This window comes from Bufo bufo, chromosome 6 (assembly GCF_905171765.1).
Source record: "Bufo bufo chromosome 6, aBufBuf1.1, whole genome shotgun sequence".
In the NCBI taxonomy this organism is placed as follows: domain Eukaryota; kingdom Metazoa; phylum Chordata; class Amphibia; order Anura; family Bufonidae; genus Bufo; species Bufo bufo.
In genome coordinates, this window is record NC_053394.1 from 128,665,955 (window position 1) to 128,686,695 (window position 20,741).

The window sequence follows — 20,741 nt, forward strand, 5'->3', positions numbered from 1 at the left end:
GGAATGAAAAAAAAATTTAAAAAAATAAAAAAAATTAAATAAAATAGACATATTTGGTATTGCCCCGTCCGTAAAAACCAGCTCTATAAAAATATCACATGACCTAACCCCTCGGGTGAACACCGTAAAAAAAAAAAAAGAAAAAAATGTGTCAAAACAAGCAATTTTTGTCACCTTGCATCACAAAAGGTGCAACACCAAGTGATCAAAAACGCGTATGTCCCACAAAATGGTACCAATAAAACCGTCACCTCATCCCGCAAAAAATGAGCCCCTACATAAGAAAATCTCTCAAAAAATAAAAAAAACTATAGCTCTTAGAACATGGAGACACTAAAACATCATTTTTTTGGTTTCAAAAATGCTATTATTGTGTTAAAGTGAAACAAATAAAAAAAAGTATACATATTAGGTATTGCCACGTCCGTAAAAACCAGCTCTATAAAAATATCACATGAGCCAACCCCTCAGGTGAACACCGTAAAAAAAAAAAAAACCTGTCAAAACAAGCAATTTTTGTCACCTTGCATCACAAAAGGTGCAACACCAAGTGATCAAAAACGCGTATGTCCCACAAAATAGTACCAATAAAACCGTCACCTCATCCCGCAAAAATGAGCCCCTACATGAGAAAATCTCTCAAAAAATAAAAAAACTATAGCTCTCAGAACACGCCTTGTAGATGGGCCCGACACACGTTTGATCAAAAATGTGCGCTGAAAGCTTTCATTGATCCATTTATAGTAGGTATAATACCACTTTAATTTAGAATGATCCCCATTTCTCAGCTCTATTGTTTGTATGTGTAAAGTTGTGCAGCCATTTTTTTATCAACCTTTCTATCCCAGCCAGCATTATTTTTTTCAGCAATTTGTACTATAGAACCTCTTCGGAGATATAGGACCAGACTGGATATCCTTTGGTGCCCATGAACCTGCCTCCAATTTACTTGTTGTCCTTCCTTGGACAACTTTTGTTAGGGCTCTTTCACACCTGCGTTATTGTCTTCCGGCATAGAGTTCCGTCGTCGGGGCTCTATGCCGGAAGAATCCTGATCAGGATTATCCTAATGCATTCTGAATGGAGAGTAATCCGTTCAGGATGCATCAGGATGTCTTCAGTTCCGGTACGGAACGTTTGTTGGCCGGAGAAAATACTGCAGCATGCTGCGCTTTTTGCTCCGGCCAAAAATCCGGAACACTTGCCGCAAGGCCGGATCCGGAATTAATGCCCATTGGAAGGCATTGATCCGGATCCGGCCTTAAGCTAAACGTCGTTTCGGCGCATTGCCGGAGCCGACATTTAGCTTTTTCAGAGTGGTTACCATGGCTGCCGGGACGCTAAAGTCCTGACAGCCATGGTAAGTGTAGCGGGGAGCGGGGGAGCAGTGTACTTACCGTCCGTGCGGCTCCCCGGGCGCTCCAGAGTGACGTCAGGGCGCCCCAAGCGCATGGATCACGTGATCGCATGGATCACGTCATCCATGCGCATGGGGCGCTCTGACGTCATTCTGGAGCGCCCCGGGAGCCGCACGGACTGTAAGTATACCGCTCCCCCGCTCCCCGCTCCTACTATGGCAACCAGGACTTTAATAGCGTCCTGGGTGCCATAGTAACACTGAAAGCATTTGGAAGACGGTTCCGTCTTCAAATGCTTTCAGTACACTTGCGTTTTTCTGGATCCGGCAGGCACCTCCGGCAACGGAAGTGCATGCCGGATCCCAACAACGCAAGTGTGAAAGAGGCCTGAGGTACTAACCAGAAACACCCCTCAACCCGTTACAATCTTATATACACTGAAAATAAATCTAAACGCAACACTTTCGGTTTTGCTCCCATTTTTCATGAGCTGAGCTCAAAGATCTGAAACATTTTCTACATACACAAAAGACCCATTACTCTCAAATATTGTTCACAAATCTGTCTAAATCTGTGTTAGTGAGCACTTCTCCTTTGCCGAGATAATCCATCCCACCTCACAGGTGTGGCATATCAAGGTGCTGATTAGACAGAATAATTATTGCACAGGTGTGCCTTAGACTGCCCACAATAAAAGGCCACTCTGAAATGTGCACAATTTTGCCTTACTGGGGGGGGGGGGGGGTCAGAAAACCAGTCAGTATCTGGTGTGGCCATTATTTTGCCTCACGCAGTGCAACACATCTCCGTCGCATAGAGTTGATCAGGCTGTTGATTGTGGCCTGTGGAATGTTGGTCCACTCCTCTTCAATAGCTGTGCGAAGTTGCAGAATATTGGCAGAAACTCGAACACGCTGTCATATACGCTGATCCAGAGCATCCCAAACATTCTCAATGGGTGACATGTCCGGTGAGTATGCTGGCCATGCGAGAACTGGGATGTTTTCAGCTTCCAGGAATTGTGTACAGATCCTTGCAATATGGGGCTGTGCATTATCATGCTGCAACATGAGGTGATGGTAGTGGATGAATGGCCCAACAATGGGCCTCAGGATCTCGTGCATTCAAAATGTCATCAATAAAATGCACCTGTGGTCGTTGTTCATAACATATGCCTGCCCATACCATAACCCCACCGCCACCATGGACCACTCGATCCACAACCTTGACGTCAGCAAACCGCTCACCCACACGACGCCACACACTTTGTCCGCCATCTGACCTGAACAGTGAAAACCGGGACACATCCGTGAACAGAACGCCTCTCCAACGTGCCAGACGCCATTGAATGTGAGCATTTGCCCACTCAAGTCGGTTACGACGACGAACTGCAGTCAGGTCCAGACCCCGATGAGGACGACGAGCATGCAGATGAGCTTCCCTGAGATGGTTTCTGACAGTTTGTCCAGAAATTCTTTGGTTATGCAAACCGATTGTTGCTGCAGCTGTCTGGGTGGCTGGTCTCAGACGATCATGGAGGTGAACATGCTGGATGTGGAGGTCCTGGGCTGGTGTGGTTACACGTGGTCTGCGGTTGTGAGGCCGGTTGGATGTACTAATAACCCATTAAATTACACACATATAGTATAGCTCAATCTTTATTGTTTAAAAGAGAACAAATAAATACATAATACAGCAAAAAAGAATTAAAGAAGCGAGGCGAAACACGTGTCAGGTTGGTGCCATCATCCTCTCTCCTCTCCTGGTCAGTATTTGCGGCTTTTTGCCTATTCTTACCGATTGCTTTTTGTGTTATGGTTACATCTATGTAAGCACATTTGTGATGTATTAGGAGTTTCTTGTGTAGACTCCATATCTGACTTATATGTAATGACACTACAATGGGCAGGATTGGGCATTACTGCATAAGGTCATTATTTCAGATTTGCTCACTACTTATACCTATATATATATATGTGATCACCACACAATTATTGTGTTAACTGTAGGTGTGCAATCTTTTCTTTTGACAGCGCAATACATACTATAGGAGTTATTACTGTGGGAGGGATGGTGGTTTTGATACTTGTCGCAGTACACTCCTGCACTGCTACCACTATATGCAATTCTTTTTTTCTGTATTATGTATTTACTTGTTCTCTTTTAAACAATAAAGATTGAGCTATACTATATGTGTATAATTTAATGGGTTATCTGTTTGTGTGACACACATATTCCACTATTGACATCAACGTATTGGTCGTTTATTCGGTTGGATGTACTGCCAAATTCTCTGAAATGCCTTTGGAGACGGCTTATGGTAGAGAAATGAACATTTATTGCACGAGCAACAGCTCTGGTAGACATTCCTGCAGTCAGCATGCCAATTGCACGCTCCCTCAAACATTGCGACATCTGTGGCATTGTGTCGTGTGATCAAAGTGCACATTTCAAAGTGGACTTTTATTGTGTGCAGTCTAAGGCACACCTGTGCAATATTCATGCTGTCTAATCAGCACCTTGATATGCCACACCTGTGAGGTAGGATGGATTGTCTCGGCAAAGGAGAAGTGCTCACTAACAATATTTGAGAGTAATGGGTATTTTGTGTATGTAGAAAATGTTTCAGATCTTTGAGTTCAGCTCATGCAAAATGGGAGCAAAACCGAAAGTGTTGTGTTTATATTTTTGCTCAGTATATATATATATATATATATATATATACACACTACTCACAAAAAGTTAAGGATATTTGGCTTTCAGGTGAAATTTATGGAAAACTTAAAAAAGCTCACGCTACAGTGATATTATGAAAGTAGGGCATTTAAGTAGAAACACGCAATGGTGATTTACTCATGTCAAACATGTCAAACATTTTATTGAAACAAAAGCCATCAACAGTGGTGGGTTTACCCCCAAAAAACATCAATGTCTCATGTGGCCTTGAGCATCAATTACAGATTGACAACGGCATCTCATGCTGTTCTCAAGTCAACTTATTGTCTGCTGAGGTATGGCACCCCACTCTTTTTGAAGGCGGCCCTCAGGTCATTGAGGTTCTGAGGTACAGAGTTATAATTCTCTACACGGCGACTCAACTGATCCCATAGGTTTTCAATGGGATTCAGGTCTGAAAAAAGTGCAGGCCACTCCATTTGAGGTACCCCAGTAACCCAGAAAGAAATATGATTATCAACAATATTAATATTAAATAAAATGATAATAGTATTGAGCCATAAAAATATTCCTACATAAGTTCTAGGGGACACCAACAAAAGTGTATATTGAAAAAAAAGAGAAAATATATAATATAGATACAAATAAACTAATTATCATAACAGACAAGAAAACCACTTTAAGCAATAAAACAGATATTTCAGAAACCAAAACACACCTATCTGTAGGACAGAAACACCATTAAATCACAACACTATTTCACATATTACTGGCCTAAAGAATCCTAGACATAAATCACAATAACAAAACCCATTAACAAAACAATATTACACAGCCTAATAACAATGCATAATAACCATTCAGTAATGTAGAATCATTGAGTTCTACCAGAATCAGGTTCCCTTTTGAGCCCACAGGCCACTTCCTCCCAGGAAAGCTCTCTATGACCTGTCCCCTATGCCAAATTTTTCCCATGTTTTATACTAATTTTTGGATCTTGGAACTCACTCCCCCTCCCATTAAGCAAACATTTCCAACTTTAAAGGCCGGCTTTTATCTCTGTGTGCTCTTTCCCAATATGCACCAGGAGAATAAAAGGTGTCACATTTTCCCACAACTTGCATATTACTGTATGACAACTCTATTCTCCTGTCATTTGCACATTGTGATGAGCTCCCACTGACTAGAGTCGTTCTGCTCTCAGGATGTCTTAGAAATGTAAATGACTGTAAACACTACTCTAGACATAGCAATACAGAAGACTTCTCTACCACAATTGACCCCAAGAATATTAATTAGAAAACCTTTTCATCTGCTATATCAATGACTCTACAAATCTGATATAGTTCACTCAATTCATTAAATTATACCTCAACCCATAAGACATTTTATATGATCATATCTTACACAGTCTCCAGCTGGTGCATTGTCGTCCGTGGAGATGAAATTAGGCCTGTGTTGTTCATGCATAGGTAACAATGACCAGATTAATGATGTTATTCAAGTACAATTGGCTTGTCACTGTACCACTGACAAAGTGTAGGGCAGTTCTGTATTGACGAGACACACCTGCCCACACTGTAACACCACCACCACCCAAGGCTCGTCCTTGACATCTCCAACATCGTTGGCGGCCATCATTTCTGCTCAGCGTGAAAAGACTTTCATCAGTGAACAGCACTGAGGCCCACTGGTCCCTCGTCCAGCGTAGATGCTCCCTGGCCCATGAAAGATGATGAAGCCTGTGCCTGGTGGTGTGGTCAGGTACCCTTGCAGGTCGTCTAGCACGCAGATCACGCTGATGTAAACGGTTTCGGACGGTCTGACATTACACTTGGGTGCCTCTCACCTCCCTTACATGTGCCTGGAGTTGTGTGACATTCATCATCCGGTTCAGCAAGGCATTCTTTACAATTAAGCAGTCAACAGTGTGGGATGTGGCCAAAGGACATCCACTTCTATGCCTTTCTGTGACTCTTCCAGTCTCTGTATCTCTGTTGCAACCTGCTGATGACACTCTGTGACACTCTAAGCTCAGTGGCCACTTCTGTCTTAGAACATCCTGCTTGAAGCCTCGCAATGGTACTGTTGATCAATTGTTAGGTGTCGTCTTGGTCTCATGGACTATTTAAATATAAATTCTAATTGAATCAGGAAATATATTGGGTGATTCATGGATCAAACAGCTGTTGTGAATTTTTCCATTAAGCTCCTTGTTAGAGAACAGCAAGTTGTGCAAAAAGTACTGAAACACTGAACAGATGGACATTAGCATTCAAAAGTTTAGAGAATGTCACATTAAGTTCACCTATAAAGGTTAGGGTGCATTTTAGGTTCGTCCTGAAATTTCACCCACAAGCCAAATATCCCTAACCTTTTGTGAGTAGTGTGTGTGTGTGTATATATATATATATATATATATCATGATCACATGACCATCTTACCTCCAATCTTGTACACATCCTGTAGTGGGAGGCGCAGTGGTTTATCAGTTGGACGAGTTGGGGGAAGAATTGTGTCCAAAGCTTCTAGCAGTGAAACTCCACTTGCATTTCCTTCTTTCCTCTCCACTTTCCATCCCTTAAACCAAGGCATCTACAGGAGTGAAAACAAGGCAACAGGTGACAGAATTGGGCAGGGAGGTAGAGTGAGGCAAGTAACTAAATAGACAGCATGGTAAATTTGATGTTTCAGACAGAGAAGGTAGTCATTCATTCATTCATTCATTCATACTCGGAGTCCATGATCTCACTGCCTCAGGATTTGGCAAATAGGATCATAGTCCCATCTTATCACTGACATAGCCAAATTTTGACCAATGGATTCTCTAAGGTTTTTAAGTCTCTGTGTAACCATACTGCATGGCTAAATGACATGTACCTAAAGGTCACACCTGAACATCAGCTTTTAAAGGATTCAGATACCAGAGTCTGGGGAGCTGCCAGGCATTCAGCCGAAAAGAACATCTACAAGGAGCATTGTGAACTACTGATGGTCTATTAGCTGCCCTCAGCCTATTAGCATAGTTGGGCTTGTTTTGAGTAATGCGTATTGGCTAAGAGCCTCTGACAGGAAGGGATTTCGTCATAATCCTTCTAAAAGTCAGTTTCAGCTGGATGCCATACACAATTTGCTACCCACAAAATTCTGGTTGTAGAACCTGTATAGTGGCAATTTTAGTACCCATTATTGTAAATATTTTTATGTCTTTTTAAAGGCCCTTTGTTTAGTGTTTTTGTCTCACAATAGAAAGATTTGAAACCAAATCTTCACTAAGATGGAAACAGTGAACAAAAAGCTTTTGACAGATCTGTGAATAGAGTCTGGGAATGATCAACCTCTTAATATCTGAAAGCAGACCATGGGACCCCATGAAAACCATCTAACTTTTTTTAAACCACTTTTTTTAACCTTCAGTGTGGTTCTAGACATATTTGTCATATGGGGGTGTAGTATGGCATGTTTTCACCCAACAAATAAGGACACAATATCAAGCAATTGCAGCCCAACATATAGGCTATAATTTTATATCACCTAAAGCAGGTATGCTCAACCTGCGGCCCTCCAGCTGTTGCAAAACTAGAACTCCCATCTTTCCCCGACATCCTACAGCTTTCAGCCTACAGAAGGGCATGGTGGGAGTTGTAGTTTTAAAACAGCTGGAGGGCCGCAGGTTGAGCATCCCTGACCTAAAGTGATAGTGTATGTTACCCAAACCTCATACATTGGCTGGCTTCTGAATGTGCCTTTAAGGGCCATTTCTGTTGAATCTTGCACAAATCTTTCCATCTCAGAAAGTGACCAGACTCCATCCAACCAGCTTTAGTAACATAGTAAGAATCTATTAAAGCCCTGTGTTGGTGGCTAAGGTAAAGGCATTGTTTGGTTTATACAAGTTCTGCCTTCCAGAATCATCTCCACTGGCACTGAGCCCCTGTCTTTTTATAACTAGGTTTATAGGATCTGATGACCGAAGAATGTTCTGGACCTGCCAGAACCAACATGATGATGAGTCAGGGGCACATACTGCTAAACAGATTTAGTGATGAGGATGGGGGTTGTGAAGGGACAAGTAGGATTTCCTTCTATTAGATGGCCTCTAACACCCAAGGAAGCTGAAATATCAAATGACTTCAAAAAAGACCTCAATTGAATCAGATCTTAACATTCTGCCCTAAACACTCATAGTAACATAGTAACATAGTACATAAGCCGAAAAAAGACAATTGTCCATCCAGTTCGGCCTGTCATCCTAAACTAGCTAAATCCATTGGATGAATTTGGGGTATTTTAACCACTCTGCATAATCTATACCTGGGATGCGTAACCTGCGGCCCTCCAGGTGTTGCAAAACTACAGTAGAACTCCCAGCATGCCCTAAGAGCTGTAGGCTGTCCAGGCATGTTGGAAGTTGTAGTTTTGCAATAGGGCCGCAGGTTGGCAATCCCTGATCTATACTATATACCTATTTTTACCAACAACCCAACCTATTGTATAAATAGAGCTTTTGCTATGACCTGGTCTCACTTACGTTAGGTGATGGCTCCAGCATATTGTCCCCATGCCAGCCAGAAATTGGCACAAAAGGTACAGTGGCTGGATTGTACCCAATCTTCTTGATGTAAGCGCTGACCTCTTTTACAATTTCATCATAACGTTTCTCACTGTATGGTGGCTCAGTGGAGTCCATTTTGTTGATTCCCACAATGAGTTGTTTCACTCCAAGTGTGTAAGCTAGCAAGGCATGCTCTCTTGTTTGGCCATTCTTTGAAATTCCAGCTTCAAACTCACCAACACCGGCTGCCACTATCAAGACTGCACAGTCTGCCTGGAAAAAGAACATTTTCTGCCATTATATAATCTAAACTGGGCAATGTTGTATTGTAAATTGGTTTATTTGTGGACAATCGAATGCAGTGGCTTGAGAACAATCACAGCCTCACAGGCTAACCAAAATGTCATCAATGTGTAGGAAAGAAAAGCATAATTACTGTGTCTTAATAGGCGTTGGGTCTGCAGCTGAAGTGGTAATTATGGTGCCCTAGAACCTAACCATAGGATAGGTCAGTGGTATATAAGAATTTTCATGGACCACTGAGTTCTCTGAAGGTGGAGGACATCTTCCAATAGGGTAAGACATTCTGTGAAAGTGAAGAAGATCTCCACAAGGGTTAAGATGTACTCTGAAGGTGGAGGATCTCTTTCAATATGGTGAAATGTTCTATTAAGGTAGAAGAAATAGTGTAAGATGTTCTCTGAAGATGGATGACATCATCAAACAGGGTAGGACTTGATGTGAGGGATATTTTCAAGTAGGGTAAGATGTACTCAAAAGAAACACTAAAATTGAATTTCCGCAAAAATAAAAAAGAGCACTTCCTCACTTCATCTCATTTCCTTTAATCATATTTGATCACTTATCACAATTAAACCTCAGAAATATATAAAGAAATATCAACCATGTTCCCCCTCCACCTTCTCACTGTACTGTGCCTGGCTGTGAGACAACTGGCTGGAGCAGGATCCTCCTTCCTCTGTCCTTTGTGCAGTAGGACAAAAAGATACTTAAACACTGTTTATTTGACTAAGCCAGTCCCTCATTTGTTTTTCAGCTGAAAATGGAATAGATCAGCAGAAGATGAACTTTTGGGATTTCTAAAATGTAGAGAGGGGCTATCCCTGCTGCTGTATATGCTCCCCTGTCACTTCACTGATGAAAACAGACACTTTTGAGTAGCAGCACAAGAACATTTGCTACTCCAGAAGCAGAAGCACAGTCTCTGAGCTTGCGCCACTAATAGGGGCAACGGTGCAGGCACGGGATTGTCAGAACTGGCCAAGATGTCCATGTCAATCAAGTGATGGGGAGCACCTACAGCCATGAGGACAGGTGAAGAGCTTTACTTGATGAGATGAACCGATTTCTATGGAGGGCAAGATTATCATCTTTTTATGTTTTATAACTCGGTTTTGTGTTCCTTTAAAGCTGAGGGGTGTTCTCTGAAAATGGAGGGCATCTCCAAACAGGTTAAGATGCTCTCTGAAGGTGAAGATATATATTACGGGTTACAAGTCACCAAGAAGATCTGTTACCATGAACATAGAGGCCATGGGATGGATAAGCTCCTGGATATCCATGTCTCTTCATTTATGACCATAGCTCCATCCCCTGATCATGGCAGTAGAACATAGTCTGAATTTTCTTATACTAAGTTTTGTTTGATACTTTCTGTAATGAACACGTTGCTCTGGAAACACATTGTGCAAAAGTAGATAGCATGGGGCTCACATGCTGTTCTTGAATAGGAGTCCTGTATTGTCTATGTCTGCCCCTTATTTTGGACTGGTCAAGGTCTCAACTCACCTGAGATGTACCAGTGATCATGTTCTTGATGAAGTCACGATGTCCAGGGGCATCAATGATGGTGATGTAATATTTGGTGGTCTCAAACTTCCACAAGGAGATGTCAATGGTGATACCTCGCTCCCTTTCTGCTTTCAATTTGTCTAGAACCCAAGCGTACTTGAAGGAGCCTTTACCCATCTATGAAAAGCCATAGAAGTGAGGATGCACTACAATGAAGTTACTATGACATAACTAGGAATACAAAGAACAGTAGCCTCATACAGGTTTCACCAAACTGTCCCACACCCCTGGATTATAAAGCACCCAACAAAACAGAATTTTGACAAATCTGAGAGAAGAAATTACTCCAGAACCTAATAGACACTGGTGATTTTTTGTTGAAAATGCTGTAACTAAATGATTATAGCTGCACTTCTGCAGGCTCCAGAGCTGAAACCTCCCAACATTCCCTGCTTGTTGAGTGTCTCCACAGAGCTTGCTTTGGTGATTCTGGTGCCATTTTTGCGCAAGGTTTAAAACAGCTCGCTGCTTTATAGGATTTTAGGTAAGCTTTTAACGCTGAAGCTACACCTAAACATTTTTTGAGGACTACTTATTGATTTAAACTATCTGGTTGCGACTGCCGCTGTAGCTCAATAGTTGAGGGGGTTGTCTATGTTGTAACTTCTAGGGAACAAACTATAGGGAGGCTGATAATCCAAAAAACAAATTCACCTTCCCGAGCCCCCCTCCAGACCCGGATGTCAATGCTGCAGCTATGGCTGCAGCAGTATCATCCCATGGCAAGCCAAACCCACTCCCTTCAGCCAATATCAACACAAAAAATCGGTAGCATGGCCTGCATCACTCTACGTTGCTGTGATTTGCACCAAATGTGTCAATATATCACACACTGTTTGATAAATCTTTAAAGTCGGATTGTCACGATACCAAAATTTTGGACTTCAATTCCGATACCAAGTGCAGTATCACAATTCTGGATACTAAAATAATTCTTTGCCAGACTTACTTTTTAAGGGGTTCTCCGGGCTTTTAATATTGATGACCTATCCTTAGACACCCGGCATCCCCGCCGATCAGCTGTATGAAGGGAAGGAGCGCACAGTGTTCACGTGCAGTCTCCCGTCTCTCTTCCTGCTCACTGCTGCTATGTCTATGGAAAAGCAGCAAGCAGGATGAGTGACGGGAGACGGCACGTGCACGCTGTGTGCACCTTCCCTTCATACAGCTGATCAGCTGGGGTGCCGGATGTGGGACTGCCACCGATGTGATATTGATGAGCTATCCTGAGGATAGTACACATCAGTGCAAAATATTCATCAGTGCAATTTTTCAGGCCCTTTTAGTGCGTTCCCTTTTTCAAGCTGATCCGATGCTTGAACACATGGCTGAGCATCAGATCAGCTTTAAAAAAGGGCACCCACTAAAAGGGCCCGAAACGTTGCACTGATGAATATTTTGCACTGATGTGTACTTTATACCACTGGTGTTGAAAACCAATTGAACTGAATTAAATAAAAGAAGCAATCAAATAAATCTATTGGCATGCAGTCTCCTACTATATACGACAAAAAGTATACACGGGTCTTCAAGTGGAGGGAAACCAATCCGGGGACGTGCACCCAAAAAAGCCATTTAAGGGAAGAGTGCTGCGGTCAATACCTTGTTCAACTATCCTGAAGATAGGTCATCAATATTAAAAGCCTGAAGAACCCCTTTACTGTGAGGCACATGGCGTTACTCATTTTGAACCCTCCTGGTGCCTCACATTAATAGAATGTAACCTCATCATGTACTCACACATTAACGTACCTCCTAAGTGTCCCTCTTTTTTTTTCACCCAAGTCCCTCTGTCCCTTTTTGCTCCTTAAATGTCCCTCTCTTTGACAAAGGAAATAAATGTGCGTGAATATTGCAAATCTGTCCGGTATCTACCTGTATATTAGACCTCACCTCATATATTTATTATATCGTTATTTTTTATTGATATACTTATATATTGTGTTATTATATTTATTACATATTTATACACTTATATATATATATATATCATTTCATATACTATATTTTATTTATTATTTGGTACAATTTGAATGGGGTACTCCTGTGCAAGATAAAAGCTGTCCCAGATTTGTTACAGATTCCCTGACATTTTAGTTCTGAGGTCCCCCACTTCCTATTACTGCATCAAGATGGCAGGAAATGGCTGGGAGGCTTGATCAGTCAATCAAGGGCTGCAGCCAGGACAAGCCTCACAACCAGTGATTGGATCTTACACATACACAAGTAGTAAGTGCCCCTCTTTGTCTAGCCAAAAAGTTGGGTGGTATGATGCCTTATGTTGCCCTCATGTGAGGAGGTACCCGATGGAGTCACTTAATTATATTAATGTGAGGCACATGGAGGTACTAACTTTAAAGGGGTATTCCAATGACGCCACAGCCTTCTCTCTGCTCACCAGACACAGTGCTGTACATTGTACAGTGGCTTTGCTTGGTATTGCAGCTCAGCCCCATTCACTTCAATAGGGCTGAGCTGAGCCTAGAAACGTGATTTCACATGGCCTAGCATAAGCTGCAAGAAGGCCACGGTGCTACTGCGAGCATTGGTGCCTTCTCAAACAGCTGATCGAGGTCCCGGGTGTCTGACCCCCATCGATCAGATACAATAAAAGTCTCTGAAAACCCCTTTTAATAACACCATGTGTCTCAATAATAACTAACCGCCATAATTTATCTCACTTAATGGCAACATTGGGCTTAATAAGTCACATAAACCCCAATGTTCCTCCATGCTGCTGGTTTGCAGAGGGGGAGTCCCCTTTGATCATGCTGTAGTATGGACTATAGCATGAACAAAGGGTTAAAAGCTGGGATCGACGCTTCCTCCAACCCCATCTGTGAAGCAGAGGACTACATTAAGGACCCCGGCCAATTCTTAGCACAGGTGTGCTCCGGCAGCTCCTAACCCCCTCCGGGCGTCACTCTTCCTCGTCATTCACCAGCCGCTAGTAGGGGCACAGTCACTGGAGGGGCTCCACCTACACCTCTTGCTCACGTATGCAGCAAAAGAATGTCAGAGTATCATGAATTCACTCCTCATGATATTCTGACATTCTACTGCTGCATACATGGGCAAGAGCTGAAGGCAGAGCCAGTGTTCAGCTCTGCTCTTGCCTGGCATCTCCTCTGGCTACAGTATATTAAACAGCTGCGGCCCACTATGAACCGGCCCACTGGGAATATCTGGGTCTAGGAAGTCCCTCCTTTCCCACTGTGATATGGCTACTGATCAGAACATGGCGTGCGCCGGTTAGTGCAACACACTAGGTTCTCTCAGTTGGACCTGCTATCAAAGGGGTTGTCTCATCACAGACAATGGGGGCATATCGCTAAGACCCACACCTATATCGGGAACGGAGCCCCGCAAAGTGGAGGCTGGAGGACTCCGGTCCGGCCAACACAGAAGCGAATGGGAGAGCACCGCGCATGACCGGCCACCACTTCCATTCACTTCTATGGGCTCAACAGAAATAGCAGAGCCAGCGCTTGGCTATTTTGGCCGGCACCATGACAGTTACAGAGCTTATTATTACAGTTAGGACATGATGGCCGTGCCATTAGGTTTATTGCTCCTGTAATCTTTTCTACAGAGTGTACTGGCATAATAAACATAATTAAACTGATGCTGGACCCGTTGAACATCTTTGGATTGATCATGCATTGTCTTTGGGTGACAACGGGTTAAGAGCAGCGATATCTCCATGTCTGCTCCAGTAGAGCGTCTCCATTTCCCAGCTCTGTGTTGCTGATAGGACAGTGTGCCCTCTGCATGCACAGAGAAAATGGAGCCTGCCAGCTCAGATCAGCTATAATTAAACTCTGGCAGAGGTGACGTTCTCCGCGGCCTCCACTCCTCAGCTGCTCCTGATCATCGTCTCGGGGCTCCATCTCCAGAGCACAATGCTCCCAAGGAGCCATCACCATCTGGGTCTCAATAGAGCCTCTGGAGGGCCGATGGATGAGTCAGCCCCATACAGAGAATTAGATCATTTCAGCAGTCTCTGGATGCTCACTGCGGCTCTGCACAGGATTATAACACCCCCTACTGCAATCTTGCATCTTTCTCTGCTGGCAGAGCATGACACGGGGAGAGAATACAATTCCCTGAGTCATCCTCCTCTCTTCAGTTGCCTCTTAGTCTACTAGATGATGAGTTTATAATGTTCATCTAGCTTTTCAAGATTCCTGAATGGCAAATTTGTCTAACGGTGCAGTGAAATGGTAAATAGGAATCTGTCATTGCACCACTAGTTATATTTGCCATTCAGGAGCCTAGGAAAGCAGAGTGACAACACGGTGATTAGTGGCTGTCAACCTGGAACTAATTATATTTGTGGGCAGGAGGAATCCTTAGCCAGATTTCATGCCACTTAAGCCTATCTAGTAGACTAGTATATATATTCTATATATTAGTGGTAAGGGGGTTTGGGAGTCCTTCCCCCCCTATTTATGGCCTGATCAGTGGAGGCTGGACAAGCAGTTCATCCATGGTTGTGCCCGGTATCAATTTTTTGAATCTTATACTCATCTTAATAGAGCTTTTTCCCAAAAAATCTATTTTCCAAAATAAATCTATGTTATTTCAATAAGGAGAACAATCTAAAGTTGGACCCATCATCATTTGCGGCGCCCTGCTCCAGAGCAGCGGTACACTGCAAAGTGCAAAAGACAGAGTTAAAAAGTAGGCCATATACACAGCCATCACTAGATGGTCCTGGTGTCACCCTCTATGCATAGTTAGGGAGGAACATTCTAGAGTTGGTTCAAAAGGTCTGAGCTTAGGTTCAGTAGTGAGAGGAGCACATGTTGCTGACTCTTGAGCCAGTCTGGACCCAGATCCATCCAGAGCTGGGCCAGAGAGAACAATTTCAAGAGCAGGACAGATGTAACACAGGGGTGTAGAGAAAACCCGGTAGAGATAACCTGTCTAAAAGGACTTATTGACTACAGCATCCATGTTCGGGAGTTGCCTCCGGTGCCTGAGCATACTTAATAACAGTTTAGCCCACTGTGAGAAACACCTATATCCCAAAGTGGACTTTGTGGCCGTGCATAAGTAGAGAAACCTGTTCAAAAAAGGAGCAGAGAGTTTGCCTGTCATTAAGGGGAACCGCCCTGTTGGTTGCATTGCACCCTACCTCTGGATGCTTATATGTACAAGTTAGCTAGTGAAGTGTGAGTAAGGAAGACTACTTTGCCCTATCAACTAACTGTGCAGCCATGAAATCTGTAACATCTGTGTAAATTGCCTTTGTGAACATCCGCCAGTCCATTGCATGGTAAGAACTATCCTGATCCATTTGCATTTGAATGCTTCAGAACTATTCTGCTGCAGAATTGCCTCCTTATTGCTTTCTGAACTACTACATTGAAAAGTACTGGCATCAGAAACCGGGACCCTGCCTTGCACCTCAACACCTCCAACACCAAAGGCACCTCAACCATCATCAGGCAGAAGGACCACAGAACTGGAGTCCCCCACAGGGAAGAAAGGTGCACCCTTCCACATCACTGCATGAGCCCAGGGGGGCATCAGAACCGTGAGTACTACTACTCTCATCTGACCACCCACACACATGCATCCCCCTGCAGCACACTCCACATTCAAAATCCATTGATATGAGCATCAGAGGAGTGCCTCCCGCAAAATCCTCAGTTACCTGTCCCTCATGCATAATAGATAATACAATCATTACAAGACGTCTTGATCTGACCTTAATGGTGTAAAAGGTTCCTCTTGTTCATATGTGGAGGATTCAGTCAAGTTGGATTAAAGCTACTGTAGGGCACTAGGCGCAATGAAAGCAGATAACATAGAACACCCTCACCACTTGGACACTATAAACTACCTATCCTCCAGTGAACACCTACCTACTCCCAGCATAGACCCTCTCTTGATGAGGCTTATGTATCAAATGGGGGAAGAAAAATGACCCCACCCCAAGCAATTTGCCTAGGGACCTACACAGACCATAATGAGACCCTGGCCAATGTCTTCAAGTAGCCAAGGATAGGCATTAAAGAAATTCCACTACTACAGTATGTAACACACTGGTGTTGCCCAACCAGTCAATATCAGCAAACATGGCAACCTCACTAAGACATGTCATTACATGGGGCAAGGCACCCCTACGGGTACATTTTATACATTTTCTAAAACCATGCCATAGTCCAGAATATTCCAGGTCAGGTTATTTTTTTACTTTACTTGATATCAACCTAATTTATTAGATGAACTCACCTCAGCTGCCTCCTTCTCAAACTTCTCAATAGTCCTTTTGTCAATGCCTCCACATTTATAAATCAGGTGGCCAGTGGTGGTGGATTTGCCGGAATCCACGTGGCCAATGACCACAATATTGATGTGGGTCTTCTCCTTCCCCATCCTCCTGGGGGTTATGCTCAGTAGCGGGGTGAGGGTATCTGAAGGAAAGATATCCGTTATCATACCTCCAATTCATAAAGCCCCAGTCGTACATAACATCAGGGAAAATAATCTAGGCAGACTTTGATAAAAAGATTCCACTTCTTTTAAAGGGGCTTTCCGAGATTTCCTCTGGATAGTTCATCAGTATCTGAGGGGGGTTGACACCAGGTACCCCCTCCAATCAACTGTTTGAGAAGGCAGCGACATTTGCAGTAGCACCACGGCCTTCTCACATCTCACCAAACACAGCGCTGTACATTGTAAAGCCGCTGTACTTGGTATCTCATCTCAGCCCCATTCACTTGTATGGGACTAAGCTGCTCTTAGGCCACGTGACCGATGAACGTGACATCACATGGCCAGGGCAAAGTTGTGAGAAGGCCGGGGCGCTACTACGAGTGCCAGTGCCGTCTCAAACATCTGATCGGCGAGGGTCCCGGGTGTTAGACCCCCCATAGATCAGATACTGACGATCTATCCAGCGGATAGGTCACCAGTTAAAAAATCTAGGAAAACCCCTTTAAACTGGTCTTAGTTTCTGAGAAAGTTGGCAGTCAATATGGTCCCAGTGCAGCTTCTATAATGGTTGCAGGTCACTCAACTTTCTCAGGTTCCTGAATGACCACTCTGCCCAGTGGCGCAGTGATGCTCCTTTCCCAAATATCATGGAATAACTGGGCAGATATGCTTTTCAGGAGCCTGGGAAAGCCGAGTCTGATTGATATGAATAGACGATTGGTTCTCTATCTCCGGAATCACATTGGAGCATAGGGATAAAGAATATATACTTTATTCTAAATTGTCCACCCAAAATACCACTGAGGAAGGGACCAGTTAAGGGTCCCGAAGTGCGTTTGGTGCTGGAAGACCCCCTAATATTGCTGTTACAGTGAAGGACCTTTGAGACCACAAGCGATATGGAGCGCTCCGCAACGTCTCCAGCTGGAGGCAAGAGATGGTTTAACCTGCCAGCACCCTGCAACCACTACAGCATTCAGCTGATCTCATTACCCCCCAGTGCACGCAACCGTATAGACATCATACCTGTGGTAAGATCGTTCCATGCCGAGCGACACGTGGGACTCCACGGCCGGCACGAGATCCCGATCCCTCAGACAACTAACTGTAAGTCAGCGGGTTTATACCCAAGTGCGTGAGAAAGGGGAAAATTGTCGCTATACACATATGGACGATCGCAGTCACAGCACCAGCAGGGATATTTTATAGGTCTCAAACAAGTGACTATTGATGAAGGAAGTCTCGAATAAGTAAGCCTTACCGTCAATGTAACCAATATATATTATATACTCTACAATATATACTTACCTCTCTACCTTAATATATGAACAAATGAAAGGTCACCAGGACGGACATTGCCGCATCAATTGACTGCTGTTTGTCATCAAGGGACCATTCAAAGGATATATATTCTATCATTTGGGGACTATACCCACTATATACTGGATTATTCACATCCATACTATATAGTGTACGATCAGATACACCACAAGTTCTATGTTCCCTCCCACACTCCAAAGACACACTGATAGGGACCTTAGATTGTCAGCCCCATTGGGGACAGTTGGATGCTAAGTAAAGCGCTGCGGAATAGAGTGGCGCTATATAAGTGCATAAAATAAATAAATATACTACTTCTATGAATTTTTTATATACTGCTTTTTTCTATATTACGTTTATATTTTATTGATCATATTTTAGCGTGTGTTTTATCATTATTTTGGGTGGACAGTTTAGAATAAAGTATATATTCTTTATCCCTATGCTCCCATGTGATTCCGGAGATTGAGCGCCAATCATCTATTCATATTGATTTGTTTATGTCTGGGTGAACCATATTGATTGGAGCACCGATTCCTGATAGTCAGCCAGCGAGCCAACCAATCTCTTTTATTTTACAAAAATCAGATGCTCGGGTGCTGTAAATACCAGTGAGTACCAGTCAACCCAGAAGCCAGAAAGGAACGACTCAAGAATCGGAGAATTACTGGTTTAGTGCTGTTACGGATATTTACCAGTATAACCATTGCCTCCCTGCTGGGCCCTGGCATCTAATGGGGCAGCAATCAATTCCTGTGTTCCAGATGACTGATTCCATGATAGACCTCAGCGCCCTCACCCAGAGCAGATACACAATGCCACGGGCAGCCTGAAAGCAGATGGGTGCCAGGTAGAAGGAGGGGCAGGCGGTGTATGTTACAGCAGATCAGGTCATCAGGGGAAAGTAACTCCTACTGTATATCCAAAGGGAGACAAGACCTGCATTTAAATGTACCCTCCCGCATCAGAGCTGAATCTGTCACGTGCAGTCCTATGTAAAACAGCCGTCAGGAGCTGTGCCAACAAACTGGAGTCTACTACATCTGTATGCGCGGACATGTAGGTGTCACTTCTGAGTGCTTTCTGCCCAGATACAGTCACGCTCTCGAATCGCTCTCGATCTGGGGCAGCAATGCAAGAGTTAACATGCCATGGGCACTATGCTATGCGTTTCTTATACATGGTTATCTATCACAGATGTAGCAGTGGTGACTTTGTCAGTTGACTGTTTCAGTTTTTTTTCCCCGTAAATGCCCCTTGAGTTTACATTAAGCATACGTACCTGCAGTCCTATGTAAAACCGCCGAGAATATACCATGGTGATATCAATATGCCCGCTTGATCCCAATGCCCTAGTATTGACCCTGGACACTACACATACAGAGATATACTGAAGCTCATCTTGTCATTGGGCACATATACTGTAGGAGAACACAGATACTATCATATGTTCCATTCAATTTTACATAGGACTGCAAAAGGAACCCATTTATGATATAGAAGATGACAATTCACCCATAGATATAGATATATATCCATCCTATGTGTGTGCGCATACTGTGGATCTATCCGTCCTGCGTTGGGCAAGGAGCCCCCTCCCTCCCTCTTCTCTCCTCTCGCCTTCGATGGATTTTACATTACGCCACAGATAAAAAGTCCCTTTCACAGAGGTCCCACATCCTTCAAACAGTTACAAATCATCTGCCGCCCCCCATACTAACATGCCCCCACCTCCCCCCATACACCCACAAATTAAGGGGGGGCTCCAACCTAGAAAGGAGGCATGGGGACTCTGCTACACAGGTGTGACAAGGGGTGGGCAAGATAAGGGGGCTACATGAACTTATGATGTACTACAGAAAAAGCGGCTGATATTAGGGGGGGCTTACGAGAAGTTTTTTTGGGGGGTCTGCAGGGGTTAATGCAGTAGGTAGGTAAGAAATAGGGGGTGTGGGACTCTAGACAGGTGACAAGAGGTGGGTGCTCACAACTTCTAGGGGGTGGTAAGCCATTGGGGGTCTGCAGGCTGACAGTGGGGAGCTCTTACCTGTGGCGGAGCTCTCAGACACCAGGGGCTGCCGGCTTCAGATCAGCCAGTTTTATTTCTCCGGGAGGGGGTCCACCTAGTGACGGCCCCTTCGCAATGCAGTCACCCCTGCACCACAGCAATGCGGTACCGGGGATGAGGAGGAGGAGGAGGAGTGTTCGGGAGAGGAGGGAGACACAGCAAGATGCTAGAGAGGAGGGGAAGCGCAGGAGGAGGATGACATAATGGGGGGCACGAGGGGTGGGGGTCCTCCTTAACGTTCTGCTGGTGGAGCCAGCCTCCTGGATGGCAGAGCTGCTGCGCTGTTTCTAGGGCAGCTGGAATCACATGACATCGCTGTCTGTGCGGTGTACACAAGGCTGGGTGCAGTGCCAGCTTGTGCCAGTCTGAGCCCACAGGGCACCCCGCGGAGGTATGGCAGCAGCAGTGTGTGCCCGGATCGGTGCGATCAGCATTGTATGAACAT

The 20,741-nt window shown here is 44.1% G+C and overlaps 1 protein-coding gene across 2 annotated transcripts in view; it reads right to left on the reverse strand.

Moving 5' to 3' along the window:
- EEF1A2 (eukaryotic translation elongation factor 1 alpha 2) overlaps positions 1-20,430 on the reverse strand; it is a 49,349-nt gene extending 28,919 nt beyond the window's left edge. Inside the window, exons 1-5 of one of the 2 annotated variants that reach the window (XM_040437101.1) lie at positions 20,276-20,430; positions 16,705-16,886; positions 10,399-10,578; positions 8,566-8,862; positions 6,479-6,629 (exon numbers count right to left, since the gene is read on the reverse strand). In XM_040437101.1, the coding sequence (XP_040293035.1) occupies positions 6,479-6,629; positions 8,566-8,862; positions 10,399-10,578; positions 16,705-16,848 (772 nt within the window). In that variant the 5' untranslated portion in view covers positions 16,849-16,886; positions 20,276-20,430. Of the gene's footprint in view, positions 1-6,478; positions 6,630-8,565; positions 8,863-10,398; positions 10,579-16,704; positions 16,887-18,923; positions 18,949-20,275 lie in introns of those variants that run through there. The other variant, XM_040437102.1, reaches the window with a different exon arrangement.
- Positions 20,431-20,741: the final 311 nt, after the last annotated feature.